The 20069-nt window shown below is 46.0% G+C and overlaps 1 protein-coding gene across 5 annotated transcripts in view; it reads right to left on the bottom strand.

Annotated features, from left to right (window-relative positions):
- The window catches only part of TNRC6B (trinucleotide repeat containing adaptor 6B), a 333109-nt gene extending 313359 nt beyond the window's left edge, over positions 1-19750 (bottom strand). The window contains exons 1-3 of one of the 5 annotated variants that reach the window (XM_063940726.1): positions 19614-19750; positions 18443-18526; positions 16328-16423 (exon numbers count right to left, since the gene is read on the bottom strand). In XM_063940726.1, the coding sequence (XP_063796796.1) occupies positions 16328-16362 (35 nt within the window). In that variant the 5' untranslated portion in view covers positions 16363-16423; positions 18443-18526; positions 19614-19750. The remainder of the gene's footprint in view (positions 1-16327; positions 16424-18442; positions 18527-19613) is intronic. The other 4 variants (XM_063940724.1, XM_063940728.1, XM_063940725.1 and 1 more) reach the window with 4 other exon arrangements.
- Between the last annotated feature and the right edge of the window lie 319 nt (positions 19751-20069).

The following is a 20069-nucleotide window of genomic DNA, read 5'->3' as shown; positions in this document are numbered from 1 at the left end:
ATATGCTTCTTGGTGTGAGGATAGAAAATATTCTACTGTGGATTTTCATTTTGGCCGTCTTCTGATCTTCCTGCAAGCAGGCGTGGATATGGGCCTACACTTGGGCTCCATCAAGGTTCAGATCTCTGCTCTCTCCATCTTCTACCAGAAACAGCTGGCTGTACTTCCGGAAGTACAAACGTTCCTGAAGGAGGTTCTTCGCATCTAACCGCCCTTTGTCCCTCCCCTGGCTCCGTGGGATCTCAATGTGGTTCTGACCTTTCTCCAGTCGGACTGGTTTGAACCTCTACACAGAGTGGACTTTACATACCTTACTTGGAAGACTAACATGTTACTGGCCTAGGCCTCAGGGAGGCGCGTGACAGAATTGGGGGCCTTACCCTGTAAGAGGCCTTATTTGATTTTTCACGAGGATAGGGCGGAGCTCAGCACTCGCCCACAGTTTATGCCGAAAGTAGTTTTGGCTTTTCACATTAATCAACCGATAATGATTCCGGAACTGTCTGACACATCGGTTGCTCCAAAGTCCCTGGACTTGATTTGGGCTTTTAAGATTTACGTCAAGAGGACAGCTCATCACAGAAAGACTGACGCACTGTTTGTCCTTTACGACGCTACCAAGATTGGATGTCCTGCTTCCAAACAGTCCACTGCTCGTTGGATCAGGTTGGCTATCCAACAGGCTTATTCTTCGGCATTGTTGCCACTGCAGAGTTCTGTTCAGGCCCACTCCACAATGTCGGTGGATTCCTTCTGGGCCGATGCCCGGGGTATCTCAGCCTTGCAGTTGTGCAGAGCTGCTACTTCGTCTGATTCAAACCCGTTCGTGAAGTTCTGTAGGTTCGATACCTTGGCTGGTAGTGACCTTAAGTTTGGTCGCTCGGTTTTGCAGGAGTATCGGCACTCTCCCACCCGTTCAGGGAGCTTTGGGACTTCCCCATGGTAAGCACGTTTCCCAGTATCCCCTAGAACAGTGGTTCTCAAACTCGGTCCTCAGGACCCCACACAGTGCATGTTTTGCAGGTAACTCAACAGGTGCACAGGTGTATTAATTACTCACTGACACATTTTAAAAGGTCCACAGGTGGAGCTAATTATTTCACTTGTGATTCTGTGAGGAGACCTGCAAAACATGCACTGTGTGGGGTCCTGAGGACCGAGTTTGAGAACCTGTGCCCTAGAACGTTGGAGAAAATAGGAATTTAATACCAACCAGTAATTCATTTTCTCGTAGTCCGTAGGGGATACTGGGCGCCTGCCTCAGTGCTTCGTTTTCTTGCTTACCTGGATGTAAGTTTCTTGGTTGGGTCTGCTGTTGCTGTCCCTGTTCCTTGTTCTAGTTAGCATTGCTATCATTCGTTTGGGTTGCACTACTACCTTTTGTTATTGTTGTGTTCGTTACCTCACAGCTGTTTATGTATATATCCTTCTCTCAAAGTATTTCTGTCTCCTCGGGCAGTTTTCCCAGACTGACTCTGCAGGAGGGGCATAGAGGGGAGGAGCCAGCACACACTAATGATTTCTAAAAGTGGCAGGCTCCAATGGACCCGGTCTATACCCCATGGTAACTACATTCCCCAGTATCCCCTACGGACTACGAGAAAAGGAATTACCGGCAGGTATTAAATTCCTATTATTTATAGACATTATGCAATGATCTTAATGCAACACAGATGCAAGCAGAAGCACTATAAAGCAGTGTCAGTAGGTATGGACCCTTACTCTGGTAGCAATATTACCAAAGTGTAATAAACTATTTATTTTTGCCAATCTGTACAGAGATTTGCAAGCCTGTCACTCAGGCTTCTTCCCTGCTGCTTAGTATTGCAAGAGTTTGCTAGACAACATGCATTAATGTTGGTGCACTAACTGGGCCTGTTAAGTGAAGTAAGGGGAACGGAATGTGTGTGCACTATATAAATAACTGCTAAAAAATAAACTCTGCTAGTGTCGGGCGTCTTTTTTGGCAGAAAAATCCCATCTTAGTCGCCACATAATGCACCAGGAGACACTTGTATATCTGTGTGTAACTGAATCTCTGAATCTGTATACGAAGTGTTACATTGTAGAAGTCGCAGCTTTTATCCAATACAAGTTCCGTTGTGTTCTATATGCAGAATCAGTCACACACACAGCTATACAAGTGTTGCATATCAAACTACTCACAGTCTCCTGGGGCAATGCAACTAAGACACATTTTCATTAAGAAAGAAGTACGACGTTAGAGTTCCATAGGACCAGACGGCTCACTCATGTCAGGCATCTCACGCTGCGTGGAGTATTGAGGCTAGGGGGTATATGCAATTGCGGTCGAATTCCCGAAATTGGCGAAAAACTGGACTTTTTCGCCAAAAAAAAAAATCGTCAATGCAATTCAGTACTTTCCGTCAAAAAAACGGACTTTCAAAATTCGACTTTTTGAAATTCGACTTTTGTCAAATTCGACTTTTCTGCAATGATACAAGTGCTGCAATTCGACCAAAGTATATTCAATTGAAGTTTGCAAATTCGACAACAGTGCTTTTAGACAGTAAATTCGTCATTTTCAATCCGCCACACTTTGGTGGGTGAAACTAATAAAAAAAATGTAAAACATGTTTTTTTGGGTGTTTTTTTTATTGGTAATAGCATATCTATTTATATTAGAAGGGATTAGGTACTTGGTTTGTCTTTTTTGGAGGCACAAGTATTTTTTATATATTTTTAAAAATAATATTTTTATTTTATTTTTTTTAGATGGAATGGTAAAATCCCGGAAAAAAATGGCGTGGGGTCCCCCCTCCAAAGCATAACCAGCCTCGGGCTCTTCGAGCCGGTCCTGGTTCTAAAAATCCGGGGGGGAAATGGACAGGGGATCCCCCGTATTTTTAAAACCAGCACCGGCTCTGCGCCTGGTGCAAAAAATACGGGGGCCAAAAAGAGTAGGGGTCCCCCGTATTTTATACACCAGCATCGGGCTCCACTAGCTGGACAGATAATGCCACAGCCGGGGGGTCACTTTTATACAGTGCCCTGCGGCCATGGCATTAAATATCCAACCAGTCACCCCTGGCCGGGGTACCCTGGGGGAGTGGGGACCCCTTCAATCAAGGGGTCCCCCCCCCCCAGCCACCCAAGGGCCAGGGGTGAAGCCTGAGGCTGTCCTCCCCCCCCCATCCAAGGGCTGCGGATGGGAGGCTGATAGCCTTGAGAAAATGTAAAGAATATTGTTTTTTCCTGTAGTACTACAAGTCCCAGCAAGCCTCCCCTGCAAGCTGGTACTTGGAGAACCACAAGTACCAGCATGCGGGAGAAAAATGGGCCCGCTGGTACCTGTAGTACTACTGGAAAAAAAATACCCAAATAAAAACAGGGGACACACACCTTGAAAGTAAAACTTTATTACACACCTGCCGACACACACATACTTACCTATGTTGACCCGCCGACTGCCACGTCTCCTGATCAGACGATCCGGGGTACCTGTGAATCAAATTATACTCACCTCAATCCAGTGTCCAGATATAAATCCACGTACTTGGCAAAAAAACAAACCGCATTTACCCGAACCAGCGGACTGAAAGGGGTCCCATGTTTACACATCAGACCCCTTTCCCCGAATGCCGGGACCCCACGTGACTGCTGTCACCGAGGTCCCTTCAGCCAATCAGCGAGCGCAACGTCCTGGCACTCTGCTGATTGGCTGGACGTCTGAGCTGTCAGACAGCGCCTCGCAAAGCCTCTCTATTATACTCAATGGTGGGAACTTTGCGTCAGCGGTGAGGTCACCCGCGGTCAGCGGCTAACCCCACCATTGAAAGTAATGGAGGGAGCTGTGCGATGCGCTGTCTGAGGTCACACGCGCATACAGCCAATCAGGTGAGTGCAACGAAGTAGCGCTTCCTGATTGGCTGAAGGGACCTCGGTGACAGCAGTCACGTGGTGTCCCGGCATTCGGGGAAAGGGGTCTGATGTGTAAACATGGGACCCCTTTCAGTCCGTGGTTCGGGTAAATGCGGTTTGTTTTTTTACCAAGTACGTGGATTTATATCTGGACACCTGATTGAGGCGAGTATAATTTGATTCACAGGTACCCCGGATCGTCGGATCAGGAGACGTGGCAGTCGGCGGGTCAACATAGGTAAGTATGTGTGTGTCGGCAGGTGTGTAATAAAGTTTTACTCTCAAGGTGTGTGTCTCCTGTTTTTATTTGGGTATTTTTTTTCCAGTAGAACTACAGGTACCAGCGGGCCCGTTTTTCTCCCGCATGCTGGTACTTGTGGTTCTCCAAGTACCAGCTTGCGGGGGAGGCTTGCTGGGACTTGTAGTACTACAGGAAAAACCAATATTCTTTACATTTTCTCAAGGCTATCAGCCTCCCATCCGCAGCCCTTGGATGGGGGGGGGACAGCCTCGGGCTTCACCCCTGCCCTTGGGTGGCTGGGGGGGGGGGGGGGGGGAGGACCCCTTGATTGAAGGGGTCCCCACTCCCCCAGGGTACCCCGGCCAGGGGTGACTAGTTGGATATTTAATGCCACGGCCGCAGGGTACTGTATAAAAGTGACCCCCGGCTGTGGCATTATCTGTCCAGCTAGTGGAGCCCGATGCTGGTGTATAAAATACGGGGGACCCCTACTCTTTTTGGCCCCCGTATTTTTTGCACCAGCACCAGGCGCAGAGCCCGGTGCTGGTTTTAATAATACGGGGGATCCCCTGTCAATTTTTCCCCCGGATTTTTAGAACCAGGACCAGCTCGAAGAGCCCGAGGCTGGTTATGCTTTGGAGGGGGGACCCCACGCCATTTTTTTTCGGGTTTTTCCCGTTTTTAAAAAACCGGATCAAAATCCGTCAAATCGGCCGTTTTTCGGCCGCGGGACTGTTGAATCCGTTTTTGATTGAATATGGTCAATTTCGGCACCCACTTGCCGAAATTGGACGGTCTAATTGTGTCGAATTAAAAAACGGCCGATAATTTGCCGCTAATTGCATATACCCCTAGATGTATGAAGACAAATCTGTACATATCAAAAGTCTTAGTCATGATTAAAACAAAGTTGTTGTTAATTATTTTTATGTTATTTACTTCCTTATACTTCATTTATAACCATTACATCACCTTATGGCTTCCGCCAGGAAATAATTTTTTGTCTGCGTAACAGTTTTTACATGACCGTCTACATAAGACAGTTTCTGAGGTTGAAAAAGAGACAAATTTGTCCATTGAGTTCAATCTCCTACTCTATCATATTTAGGACTAATTTGTCTGTTGCTAATGTCGGCCGTTGTGTTTATTCCTTTTTTTTTTTTTATAACTATAGTGCATGACTACGCACCATAACCCTGTACATCCTTATCCATTAGGAATTTATCTAGCCCATTCTTAAAGTGTTGACCAAGTCCATCATTACTACTCTCTCAGGCAAAGAATTCCAAACACATTGTCCATACTGTGAAAAAACCTTTTTGCCTCTGTGTGCAAAATCTCCTCTCCTCTAACCTAAGCGGGTGCCCACGTGTCCTCTGAGTTGAACTTACCAAAAACAGAACCCCCGCAAGCTCTGTGTATTGTCCCCTAATATATTTTTGTAAATGCTGATCATGTCCCCTATTAGTCTCCTCTTTTCCAGTGTAAACATGCCTAGCCTTGCAAGTCTTTCCTCGTCTTCCAGCATCTCAATCCCCTTACTTACTTTGGTCACCCGCCTCTGAACCTTTTCTAGTTCCAAGATATCTTTTTTGTAGTATGGCGCCCAAAATTGTGCACAGTATTCAAGATGTGGCCTCACTAGTGATATATATAATGGGAGCAGAACACTCATCCCTTGCATCAATTCCCCGCTTTATGCATGCTAATACCTTGTAAGCCTTCTGTGCCGCAATCCTACTTTGGGTACTGCTACTTAGTTTGCTATCTATGTGAACACCTAAGTCTTTTTTCAGTACAGAATCCCCAAGTTTTACCCCATTTAGTATGTGTTATTTTTGTTCCTGCTACCAAAGTGCATTACCTTACACTTGTCTGTATTGAAGCTCATTCTCCATTTTGCTGCCCATGCTTCCAGTTTAACTAAGTCATTCTAAAGAGACTCAGCATCCCCCTCTGTATTTATAACCTTACACAATTTTGTATCGTCTACAAAAATTTACACCATGCTCTCTAGATCTACTGCTAGATCGGTAATGAAAATGTTGAACAATGGTGGTCCAAGTACAGACCCTTGTGGCACACCACTTAGTACTTCAGTCCAATTTGAAAAAGTTCCATTTACCACAATGCACTGCTTCCTATTATCTAACCAATTTCTGATACGCCTGCATATTGTGCTCCCTAGCCCTAGTTATTGTAAACTTACAGATAAGTCTCATGTGTGGTACGGTGTCAAAAGCTTTAGCAAAGTCTAGATTTAGCTTAAGCTGATACTACTTCTATATGCTCATAGATGCATTAAAAAGCATCAGAAATTGATATGCAACCACACACAGGACAAATCTACGTTCTATATCTATGTATTTATTCATAGGGGCAACTACATATATAAAAGGAGTATACATTCTCTTTACCAATAGTGTAGTTTCTTCACAATGTCACCTCCACAAGCTAATATTTCCCTACAAAACCAAGACAATGTCATCCACATATTAACCTAGTAGTAAAAATCTAAAATGGTTGGAACTATTTCAGTTACCTTGCCATATCTGCTTATATTGTGTTTTAAACAGAAAGCTCACTTAAAGATAACTGGTCTCTTCCCTAAAAGGCCTATGCCAAGAAAAAAAAAAAAAAATCCTCTCTTGGGACAGACTCAATGGATTGGGTGATCTGCATGCTAAGCTACCTGGCTAGCATGATAAACAGTCTGGCTGTCATGCAAGTCAAAGTCTCTCTCCTCCATGTCAGCACTCTACAACAGTGAGAAGCACTGGAGGGGAGAAATTAAGTGATGCCAAGTATATACAATTAGCATACTGAGGGATATATTTACTAAGGTGCAGGTTTTTAGAAGTCTTCTACAAGGTGCTAGACAAATGATAAGTAGAATCTAAATGGTTGCTATGGGCAACATCTCCACTTCTAAAAACCTGCACTTCAGTACATATATCCCTCAGTGTGCTTTTTATCTGTCCTGGATGATTCATGGGGTGGGAAAGGAACTCTGACCCTGCTAAAATCTAGGAACAGCATTGCACTACACAATAAAGGCCCCGTCCCCTAAAATAAGTTTTGTGCCTTCAAGGAAACATTAAGCTGAACCTGCAGTTATAAGATTACACAGTGACTCAGCTTCATCGTTTTGAGTTATTTTTATTATTTCATGCATTTTAAAATTTAGTAAGATACATAATGCCTGCTTTCAAAATTCTATCAAAACTTAACCAATTGGCCTATAGATCAGAGGCCATTTTAGTGAAGTGAAAACTCCTCTGAGTAGTAAGGTTGACACAAGAAAAAGTCGACATGATTGTTTTACAAAAACAAAATTTTCATTTTCAACTTTTTTATACTTTACCATCCACGTGGACTACAATTGGGAAAAGTAATGTGCCGAGCGCAGCGCAAGGGGATGCGGCACACTAATTGGGCTTCCCAGTCATTTTACTGAGAAAACTGAAAAAAAAAAAAAAGAAACACCTCATGTCGACCTTTACCATGTCGACCTTTAGTCAATGTCAACTTTTTTCCTATGCGTGTTGACCTAGACACTGTAGACTTTTTTCAGGTCGACCCATTGATTCATAACCACTGCAAACAACCAATCTGAAGCACTGCCATTGTTCTTGTTGCCGTTCCCTATGATAGTATTCCTGTATGCGCTAAGAAACCCTGCCTTGCTATGAACTGTAGGTAGAAGTACTCTGTGTGCTTAGCAGACATTTGCTTAGGAAAGAGTGGGATGGTGTAAAGGGGGTATTGGTGAACCACTCATAGCTGCCTGCTGTGTGTAATACAGTCTTCTTTATAAAAACAGACAATATTGTACAATATACTTTTGAGGTTCAATAAACTTTGAAAAGTATTTTACAAAATTGCCCAAAGAATTCAAACAGGAGGCTGAATGCTAGCTAGGTCATCTCTAAATTGGGGGCTGTATAGATACAACTGTACTCCTGTCGGACTTCATCATCACATCTCTTGACATCCAAATCCATTATTTTTGTAAGTAGTGCCAGTCTAGATTGCCAAAGTGGGTTTTTCAAGAGGTCTACTTCATTTACAGTATGCCAAGGCTTTTGTATTAATGCATTAAAGTCTATGACACATGAAATAAGTCAGAGTAGTGTGAACTGTAAAAATAAGATTTTACCTACCGGTAAATCTATTTCTCGTAGTCCGTAGTGGATGCTGGGGACTCCGTAAGGACCATGGGGAATAGACGGGCTCCGCAGGAGACATGGGCACTTTAAGAAAGAATTTAGATTCTGGTGTGCTCTGGCTCCTCCCTCTATGTCCCTCCTCCAGACCTCAGTTAGAGAAACTGTGCCCGGAAGAGCTGACAGTACAAGGAAAGGATTTTGGGAATCCAGGGTAAGACTCATACCAGCCACACCAATCACACCGTATAACTTGTGATAACTTTACCCAGTTAACAGTATGAACAATCACAGAGCATCAGATAAACTCTGATGCAACTATAACATAACCCTTATTTAAGCAATAACTATATACAAGCATTGCAGAAGAAGTCCGCACTTGGGACGGGCGCCCAGCATCCACTACGGACTACGAGAAATAGATTTACCGGTAAGTAAAATCTTATTTTCTCTAACGTCCTAGTGGATGCTGGGGACTCCGTAAGGACCATGGGGATTATACCAAAGCTCCCAAATGGGCGGGAGAGTGCGGATGACTCTGCAGCACCGAATGAGCAAACACAAGGTCCTCCTCAGCCAGGGTATCAAACTTGTAGAACTTTGCAAAGGTGTTTGAACCTGACCAAGTAGCTGCTCGGCAAAGCTGTAATGCCGAGACCCCTCGGGCAGCCGACCAAGAAGAGCCCACCTTCCTTGTGGAATGGGCCTTAACTGATTTAGGCAGCTGCAACCCAGCCGCAGAATGAGCCTGCTGAATCATGTTACAGATCCAGCGAGCAATAGTTTGCTTTGAAGCAGGCGCCCCAAGCTTGTTGGAAGCATACAGGATAAACAAAGATTCTGTTTTCCTGACCTTAGCCGTTCTGGCTATATAAACCTTCAAAGCCCCGACTACATCCAGTGACTTGGAATCCTCCAAGTCAGTAGTAGCCACAGGCACCACAATAGGTTGGTTTATATGAAAGGATGAAACCACTTTCTGCACAAATTGTGGGTGGGTCCGCAATTCTGCTCTATCCGCATGGAAAACCAGATAAGGGCTTTTATGTGACAAAGCCGCCAATTCTGACACACATTTCTTGCAGATCTGGATACCAAGTACTTCTTGGCCAATCCGGAACAATGAGTATTGTTCTCACTCCTCTTTTCCTATGATTCTCAGCACCTTGGGTATGAGAGGAAGAGGAGGAAATACATAGACCGACAGGAACACCCACGGTGTCATCAGTGCGTCCACAGCTATCGCCTGAGGGTCTCTTGACCTGGCGCAATATCTCTGCAGCTTTTTGTTGAGGCGGGATGCCATCATGTCCACCTGTGGCAGTTTCCACCGACTTGCAATCTGCGTGAAGACTTCTTGATGAAGTCCCCACTCTCCCGGGTGGAGGTCGTGCCTGCTGAGGAATTCTGCTTCCCAGTTGTCCACTCCCGGAATGAACACTGCTGACAGTGCGCTTACGTGATTCTCCGCCCACCGAAGAATTCTGGTGGCTTCTACCATCGCCACCCTGCTCCTTGTGCCGCCTTGGCGGTTTACATGAGCCACTGTGGTGCTGTTGTCTGACTGAATCAGAACCGGTTGGTCGCGAAGCAGGGACTCCGCTTGACGTAGGGCGTTGTATATGGCCCTTAGTTCCAGGATGTTGATGTGAAGGCAAGTCTCCTGACTTGACCACAGCACTTGGAAATTTCTTCCCTGTGTGACTGCCCCCCACCCTCGGAGGCTTGCATCCGTGGTCACCAGGACCCAGTCCTGAATGCCGAATCTGCGACCTTCGAGAAGGTGAGCACTCTGCAGCCACCACAGGAGAGACACCCTGGCCCTGGGGGATAGGGTGATTAACTGATGCATCTGAAGATGTGATCCGGACCACTTGTCCAGTAAGTCCCATTGGAAGGACCTCGCATGGAACCTGCCGAAGGGAATGGCCTCGTATGATGCCACCATCCTTCCCAAGACTCGAGTGCAGTGATGCACCGACACCTGTTTTGGTTTTAATAGATTCCTGACCAGTGTCACGAGCTCCTGAGCTCTCTCTATCGGGAGATAAACCCTTTTCTGGTCTGTGTCTAGGATCATGCCTAGGAGAGGCAGATGAGCTGTAGGAACCAACTGCGACTTTGGAATATATAGAATCCAGCCGTGTTGCCGTTACACTTCCAGAGAAAGTGATACGCTGTTCAGCAACTGCTCTCTTGATCTCGCTTTTATGAGGAGATCGTCCAAGTACGTGATAATAGTGACACCTTGCTTCCGCAGGAGCACTATCATTTCCGCCATTACCTTGGTGAATATTCTCGGAGCCGTGGAGAGACCAAACGGCAACGTCTGAAATTGGTAATGACAATTCCGTACCGCAATTCTGAGGTACGCCTGATGAGGTGGATAAATGGGGACATGAAGGTATGCATCCTTTATGTCCAGAGTCACCATAAAAACTCCCCCTTTCAGGCTTGCAATGACCGCTCTTAGCGATTCCATCTTGAACTTGAACCTTTTCAGGTATGTGTTCAGGGATTTTAAATTCAATATGGGTCTGACTGAACCGTCTGGTTTCGGGACTACAACATGGTCGAATAATAACCCCCTCCTTGTTGAAGGAGGGGAACCTTGACCACCACCTGTTGAAGATACAATTTGTGAATTGCAGTTAACACGGTTTTCCTCTCGTGGGGGTAAGCCGGCAGGGCCGTCGGTGAGGGGGCATCTCCTCAAAGTCCAGCTTGTATCCCTGAGACACAATATCTATTGCCCAGGGATCTAACAGGGAGTGAACCCCCTTGTGGCTGAACTTACGAAGATATGCCCCCACCGGGCCTAGCTCCGCCTGTGGAGCCCCAGCGACATGCAGTGGATTTTGTAGAAGCCGGGGAGGACTTCTGTTCCTGGGAACTAGCTGTGTTGTGCAGCTTCTTTCCTCTGCCCCCGCCTCTGGCAAGAAAGGACGCACCTCGGACTTTCTTGTTTCTTTGTTCAAAAGGCTGCATTTGATAATGTCGTGCTTTCCTAGGCTGTGCAGGAATATAAGGCAAAATATCAGAATTACCAGCTATAGCTGTGGAGACCAGGTCCGAGAACCCTTCTCCACGCAATCCTCAGCCTTCCATATGCCTCTTAAGTCGGCATCATCTGTCCATTGCATATTCTACAGGACACGTCAAGCAGAAATCGACATAGCTTTGACTCTAGGAGCCAGTAGACTCATGTCTCTTTGGGCATGTGTGTGTATATATATATATATATATATATATATATATATATATATATATATATATATATATATATATATATATATATAAAAAAAATGAAGAACAGCGCCTAGGCTAATCCTAAATTTAGACACACAAAGTGAAATATATGATGAATGTGATCAAAATAAAAAATGTTTCGACACCCCCCATGGATCAATGGGTGGCAGCTCGTGCCCAGTAAGTAGATAAAATGTAAAAAATGAAGTGCAATAGAGCGCCTACTGGTGTTTAACAGGATTCTGGATTTATAGAATTTCTATATAGCCAGTTCACCATGTGAAAAGTGCAAAGTGTAAGTTAAGAAGGATTGACTTAGCTTCCTTGGGAACAGCTTCAGTCTGATGACACTTTTAGGACATGTAAAACAGAAATAAAAACCAACATAGTGTATACTGTTTGATTATATACAGTGTTCAACACTTTAGGGACCTTGCTAGTCCCAATATGGGTAAATAAGCTGGATGGTAGGTAATATTTCCAGTACACAGAGGCTGGACGAATTTATAAAACAAACAATTTAATATAACAAATCCTGAAGTAAATGTAGGTAGCACACGTACAAGAATAAAATTGTATATACAGCTTATCTGTCCACAAACGGAATCACCAGGTGAGCAACAGCCCAATCCTATTGGTGGATATTAAAAATGTCCCGAAGTAAATGCAGGTAACATACGTACAAGATATAAAAATAAATACAGCTTATCTGTCCATTCAGAGAAGTCACGGGTGAGTCATAAGTCCCGGTCCCGACGCGTTTCGTCCTGTGGCATAGGACTTCATCAAGGGGATAAGCTGTATTTATTTTTATATCTTGTACGTATGTTACCTGCATTTACTTCGGGACATTTTTAATATCCACCAATAGGATTGGGCTGTTGCTCACCTGGTGATTCCGTTTGTGGACAGATAAGCTGTATATACAATTTTATTCTTGTACGTGTGCTACCTACATTTACTTCAGGATTTGTTATATTAAATTGTTTGTTTTATAAATTCGTCCAGCCTCTGTGTACTGGAAATATTACCTACCATCCAGCTTATTTACCCATATTGGGACTAGCAAGGTCCCTAAAGTGTTGAACACTGTATATAATCAAACAGTATACACTATGTAGGTTTTTATTTCTGTTTTACATGTCCTAAAAGTGTCATCAGACTGAAGCTGTTCCCAAGGAAGCTAAGTCAATCCTTCTTAACTTACACTTTGCACTTTTCACATGGTGAACTGGCTATATAGAAATTCTATAAATCAAGAATCCTGTTAAACACCAGTAGGCGCTCTATTGCACTTCATTTTTTACTATATATATATATATATATATATATATATATATTCTCTCTTAAGACAGCATTTTTAATATACATACTTACATATATACATATATATATATATATATATACACACACACATACTAGGGTCTCAATCTCTGCTGATAAGGTACCTGTCCACGCTGCCACAGCGCTATAAACCCATGCCGACACAATCGCCGGTCTGAGTAGTGTACCAGAATGTGCACGCTATCTGCAGGATCCCTGAGAATAGCTGTTACGTCGGGGCTACCTTTTGGGCAAACGTGACACCCTAGGGGAAGATTCCCATCGTATCCTGGCCCTAGTGGGGAAAGGATACTCCCTGAGAATTCTTTGTGGGAAACTGCAGTCTCTTGTCTGGAGATTCACGCTCTTTTTCATCATGAGAGGAGGGAAATTTACCTCAGCTTTCTTCCCCTTAAACATGTGTACCCTTGTGTCAGGGACAGATGAGTCATCAGTGATATGCAAATCATCTTTTATTACAATAATCATATATTGAATACTTTTCTGCCATTTTGGCTGTAACTTTGCATTATCGTAGTCGACACTGGAGTCAGACTCCGTGTCGATATCAGTGTCTATTATTTTGGATAGTGATCATTGAGACTCTGAAGGTCTCTGCGACATAGGGACAGACATGGGTAGATTCCCTGTCTGTTCTCTAATCTTTTGTGCAATAAATTCACCTTAGCACTTAATTACACATATCCAAACAGGTGTCGGCGTTGTCGACGGAGACACCCTCTCACACACATATTTGCTCCATCTCCTCCTTAGGGGAGCCTTTTACCTCAGACATGTCGACACACACGTACCGACACACCACACACTCAGGGAATGCTTATCTGAAGACAATTCCCCCACAAAGCCCATTGGAGAGACAGAGAGAGTATGCCAGCACACACCCCAGCGCTATTAACCCAGGAATAACACAGTAACTCAGGAGTGGGGAACCTTTGGCCCTCCAGCTGCTGTTGAACTACACATACCAGCATGCCTTGCTACAGATTTGCTATTTGGCCATGCTAAAACTGTTGCAGGGCATGATGGGATGTGTAGTTCATCAACAGCTGGAGGGCCGAAGGCTCCACATCCCTGCAGTAACTTAATGTTAACCCAGTAGCTGCTGTTTATATTGATTTTTGCGCCTAATTATGTGCCCCCCCTCTCTTTTTACCCTCTTATACCGTGTAACTGCAGGGGAGAGGCTGGGGAGCTTCCTCTCAGCGGTGCTGTGGAGAAAAAACATGGCGCTGGTGAGTGCTGAGGAAGAAGCCCCGCCCCCTCGACGGCGGGCTTCTGTCCCGCTTAAATATACATTTTATTGGCAGGGGCTCATACATATATACAGTGCCCAACTGTATAAATGCAAACTTTTGCCAAAGAGGTCTCTAATTGCTGCCCAGGGCGCCCCCCCTGCGCCCTGCACCCTTACAGTGACCGGAGTATGTGGGTGTAATGTGGGAGCAATGGCGCACAGCTACAGTGCTGTGCGCTACCTCAGTGAAGACTGGAGTCTTCTGCCGCCGATTTCGAAGTCTTCTTGCTTCTTTCACCCGGCTTTTGTCTTCCGGCTCTGCGAGGGGGACGGCGGCGCGGCTCCGGGATCGGACGACAAAGGGTGAGATCCTGTGTACGATCCCTCTGGAGCTAATGGTGTCCAGTAGCCTAAGAAGCAGGACCTATCTTCAGAGAGTAGGGCTGCTTCTCTCCCCTCAGTCCCACGATGCAGGGAGTCTGTTGCCAGCAGAGCTCCCTGAAAATAAAAAAACCTAACAAAATACTTTCTTATAGCAAGCTCAGGAGAGCTCACTAAACAGCACCCAGCTCGTCTGGGCACAGATTCAAACTGAGGTCTGGAGGAGGGACATAGAGGGAGGAGCCAGAGCACACCAGAATCTAAATTCTTTCTTAAAGTGTCCATGTCTCCTGCGGAGCCCGTCTATTCCCCATGGTCCTTACGGAGTCCCCAGCATCCACTAGGACGTTAGAGAAATACATTTGTTCTACAACAAATCTAAAATATAACATTTATATACTTTCCATAATGAATTTCAGTTAGAACACATGGAATAGTGACATTTCTTTAGCAGATGACATTTATCGACTACCCTACTAAACATCTCTTGCTTACCTGAACATATTTGTGCTTATAGTTTGGATTTTGCATTCTTGCTTAATTTGTAATTTGGAAAGGCTGAATGCCAAAAGACTAACCCCCCCCCCCCCCCCCCCCCCTTCCCTTCCCCTCCCCACACACACACACTAATAATTGAAATTAACAGGGATACTATAGACCAGGGGTGGGCAGACTTTTGGAATCGGCGATCTACTTTGAAAGCTAAAAAGCTTTTGTGATCTACCTAGGAGGAATAATGGCGCACAAAAAAGGGGCATGGCATAACAAAAAAGTGGGCGTGGTATAACAAAAAAAGGGACGTAGCCTTGCTGCACAGAGTGTAATGACTGCCTCACACGAAATAACACATTGGCCCCCACATGTAAAAACCTCAAACACATATGCCCCCACAGTGCCAGATACACACATGCCCCCACAGTGCCAGATATGCCCCCACAGTGCCAGATACACATGCCCCCACAGTGCCAGATATGCCCCCACAGTGCCAGATACAGATATGCCCCCACAGTGCCAGATATGCCCCCACAGTGCCATGTGCCAGATATGACCCCACAGTGCCAGATATGACCCCACAGTGCCGGATTACAGATATGCCCCCACAGTGCCATGTGCCCACAGTGCCAGATATGCCCCCACAGTACCAGATATGACCCCACAGTGCCAGATACAGATATGCCCCCACAGTGCTAGATATGCCCCCACAGTGCCATGTGCCCACAGTGCTAGATATGCCCCCACAGTGCCAGATTATAGATATACCCCCACAGTGCAACGTGCCCACAGTGCCAGATATGACCCCACAGTGCCAGATACAGATATGACCCCACAGTGCCAGATACAGATATGACCCCACAGTGCTATGTGCCCACAGTGCTAGATATGCCCCCACAGTGCCAGATACAGATATGACCCCACAGTGCCAGATTATAGATATGCCCCCACAGTGCCAGATATGCCCCCACTGAGCCATGTGCCCACAATGCCAGATATGCCCCCATAGTAGAGCTCACCGTTGCTGTGTGGTGAGCGCAGCGCGCGCTTCTCCTGCCTGCCGCCCTGCTTTTCAGTCTGATCTCCGGCGGTGACGGCAGCGTGTATGGCTCAAATCAGGCGCCGATCCGCGAGCTCTCATTGGCTAACGAACCGGCACCTGATTTGAGCCATACACTTCGCCGTCACTGCCGGAGACCAGACAGAGGGGCAGGGCGGCAGGCAGGAGGCGCGGCTTCGGGTTGCTGGGCGGAGGATCGCGATCGACTGGTCGCATGTCCGTGATCGACCAGTCGATCGCGATCGACTGTTTGGCCACCCCTGCTATAGACGGTTTACCTTGGGACAGCTTTCTTCAAGTGTTTCTCCCTCATTCGTCTGCATGGGAAAGAAAAACGGTGTGCAAAACGGTGCAGAATCACACGTGGGTATTGTCTGAGCACAGAAAGAAGAAACAATGAGTTACCATCTGTACATTGTCCAGGTGCAGACGTTAAGTGCATATCGCACATAAAAGGGATCACTTTTACTCACAAAATGACAAATGTGAAAAGCATTAGATGCGAGCCGTCCCACGACCCCCGGCATGCGATAGAATGTACGGTCCAAAAGCACCGCACAATCTATCGTACCTCTGCAACTGTCCGCTGCCAGGACTGACTGATCATATGTGCAGCACATACGATCAGTTGACGCAACGTGCGACCAGCAGGCTTTTATTCATGCGATGACAGGCTGTTTTAGCAGGACGCATTTTGCCCTTTAAAAACCGGGCTTAAAGAGCCTAGCGTGAAGACTAGTGGTAACGCCGCCAATGGCACTGCACCCTTCAAACAAAAATCAGCGAGTCCGGAGACACTTTAAGCGTGGCATAAAGATACACTTACTCGTGCCGCGCAGGGATTTGACCTCTAAAAATGGTTCAGAAAATGTTACTATGAGTAACACAAACTTTCTTTGCATCACAGATACTGCAAGGCATAAGTCTGGTAAATCTAAAAAATATTAACATAATATATACATAGGGCTAGATGCAACATTGCTTGGAGAGTGATAAAATAGAGAGAAAAAAGTACCAGCCAATAAGCTCCTAACTGTCATGCTACAGACTGTGTGAAAAATGACAGTAAGGAGCTGACTGGCTGGTATTTTTTCTCTCTCCAAGCGATGACGTATCTAGTCCTTAAACATAAAAACACATCAGGAATTGCACAATTCCAAAAAGCTACATGGGTTTTAATCAGGGCCGGTTTAAGGGAGGGGTCGTCCTCCCGGGGCCCCCAGACACTGCTTTTTCAATTGGAGCAGTCTCTCTCCACCAGCAGCTCAGCTGTTCATTAACAGTGGTAGCAGAGTAGGTCCTCCATGTAGAGTCAGTGTCACGGGCTAGTGTAGGGAAATCCCCCTAAACAATGACTGTGAGCTGTCTGCTGCTCCGGCGATGTACGTTGTCTGTGTGTGGTGGGCATTGGACCCCACCAGCCTTCATTGCATTTGGACCCCACCATCCTTAATCCAGCCCTGGGTTTAAAAGTTATCTACCAAGGACAACATTATGCAGAGGGTATAAGTCCTTAAAATTATTCTACAGTGCTGTATAAATTTTTTTATTTTATTTTTTAAATGAAGTGCCCCTGTTGGAAGCCTGAGACATGTCCATAAAACAAAGTGACAGTGGTATAGCAGTGTTGCTAGCTTGTTGCTTATGACAACTTTTTCAATGATAAATTGTGTATAGATTTTTCTTTTACAATTTCCATAAACATTCATATATGTCTAACAGAAGGCAATTGCAGTACAGGTAGCAGATAATCTTATGGGCCCTACACACTGGGCGATAATACTGAAAGATATGAACGATCTCGTTCATTAATCAACTAGATACGTTCATATCTTTCAGTATGGAGGCACCAGCGATGAACGATGCATCGCTGGTGCCCCATCGCTTGTGCATGCAGGCCAATATGGACGATCTCGTCCATATTTGCCTGCACTGCTATGGAGCCGGGTGACGGGGGGAGTGAAGAAACTTCACTCCCCCCGTCATTGCCCCCCCGCCGTTGGGTCGCCCGTCGGCCGTATCCGCTGTCAAGGTGGTCGGCAGCGGATGTGCCAGTGTGTAGGGCCCATTACTTCTATGGATGCCATTAATACAAAATTTATTACAATGCTCCACAACACTGACATGCCACTAATCTGAAACAATCTGAATGACAGTACTACTAACTGCTTGCAATGCATAATGTGATCTCCTGCAACTACATTCACATATATCAGTGTATATATACATAAGTTTAGACTGCAGCAGACCACGTATCAAATAAATGACAATTCAGTCCTATTTCAAATAAGCATTTCATTAATTATTATAAACCTCTTATGTAGCTGTTAACACAGTGTTACGCTGAATGGTTTTGCTGATGCGCCTGGTGGCGTGTGATTGCGTGATCATACCTTTCACCAGCTCTGTGTGTGACAACAGCCAGCAAGGTGATGAATCCTGGGCACAGTCAGCGTACAGAGTAAGAGACAAAAGCCCTGCGGACAGAAAGAAAAACAAGAGCTAAGCAATGTTACAGAATCAGACCCCTGACCTAGGAGATTTGGTAGGACGGCCTAAAAGATGCTGATAAAGGACGACGAAGAGAACAATGCAAACGCAAGTTATGGAAGAGTAGTAGGCCTAACGGTGTTATGCTGGATGCTGTAAGGGCAGGGAAAAGAACTGAACAAAATCACCAAGAAATTTTATTATGTAGGTGACTGTGTCACCTGCGATCTGAGATAGGCACACTGTAACTCCTCTTCCAGTATAGAGGGAATTCAATTCCTACCGGCATCGCAGGTTTTCCTCTTAAGTCCTCCAGGGGAAATTCAAAGTGATGAGCATGATGTGCCATTCCATAACGGCACACTGTGCTCACCGGCATCACAAGTGTTCCCCTCACAATAGGGGGGACTTAAATTCAAAGTGACGGACCACTCCACAACAGTACATCACTCCTACTGGCATCACAAGTTTTCCCTCACACTTCCCTGGGTTAGGAGGGATATTATTTCAGAATGGCACATCAGGCACACTGGCATCACCAGTTTCCCCTCGCACCTCTTTGGGTTCCAGGTGAAACTTGCATTGTCAGTAGTACCGTAAATGGCTGATATATGTGCACAGACGGCCATCGCAACACATCACTTCGAACTGAATTGACCCCATAGTGGCTGATCTGAGGCACATATTAATCGAACCAAGAATGCAGGCCAGTCCCTGTGTGACCTGCATGAGAGAAAAGCAGCAATAAAAGGTTGCAATGTCCCCTTACATAGAGACATATTGATGCAGGCAGAGAGCCCAGTATGCATGGGAGGGCAGCTTGCTGCAGTCATGGGTGCTGCACAGTGATAGTAATACCTCAGGAAGAGCACAATACAGCACACCAGACAGGGGTAACTCCTTCACCGAGCCCCAACATCCTCAAGCTCCCCACAGACACACAGCACCATAAGCCTCAGGCCCCGGCCGCACACACAACACCTCTCACACAGCCCTGCAGACCGGGAGCATCCACCAGAGGTCTCTAGCAGCTCCTGCACCCCATTGCCCCCCGTTATCCTGTCATCCTCTCACCGCCGGTATCCCGGTAACTCCCACCTCCGCCAGCTCCGCTCTCCCCTGCCTGCCAGACTGCACCACAACCCGCTCCGCCTCCTGGCAGCAACACCACAACATGACTCGGCGCGGGCACGCCCCCTCCACCTCCGCAATTGGACGAGAGCTTCCACTATCCCAGCTGCGACTGGCTTCCTCAGCTGTCACTTGCCTAGCTCAGCTTAGCCATTCGTCCTGGCGCCCTATTGGGCACACTGTGATCACTCCCTCAGGAGAGTCGCTCCGGCCGCCAGGCGAGCGTCATGACGTCAGCGCGCCCAAGGCCGTGCGTTCCAAGCCTCGTTCTGTGTTGTTATTGCGGGAATTAAGTCATATCATCTCAGTTGAGTTTTTGCTTGGTGCCTGCCGCCTGCAGAGTGAAGGCAGAGGCAGCAGCTACCCACCACAGAGGCCCCCAAGCGCCATAGTGATTAT

The sequence above is a fragment of the Pseudophryne corroboree genome, chromosome 9, assembly GCF_028390025.1.
Source record: "Pseudophryne corroboree isolate aPseCor3 chromosome 9, aPseCor3.hap2, whole genome shotgun sequence".
Lineage (NCBI taxonomy): Eukaryota > Metazoa > Chordata > Amphibia > Anura > Myobatrachidae > Pseudophryne > Pseudophryne corroboree.
This window is presented reverse-complemented; position numbering and strand designations above follow the sequence as displayed.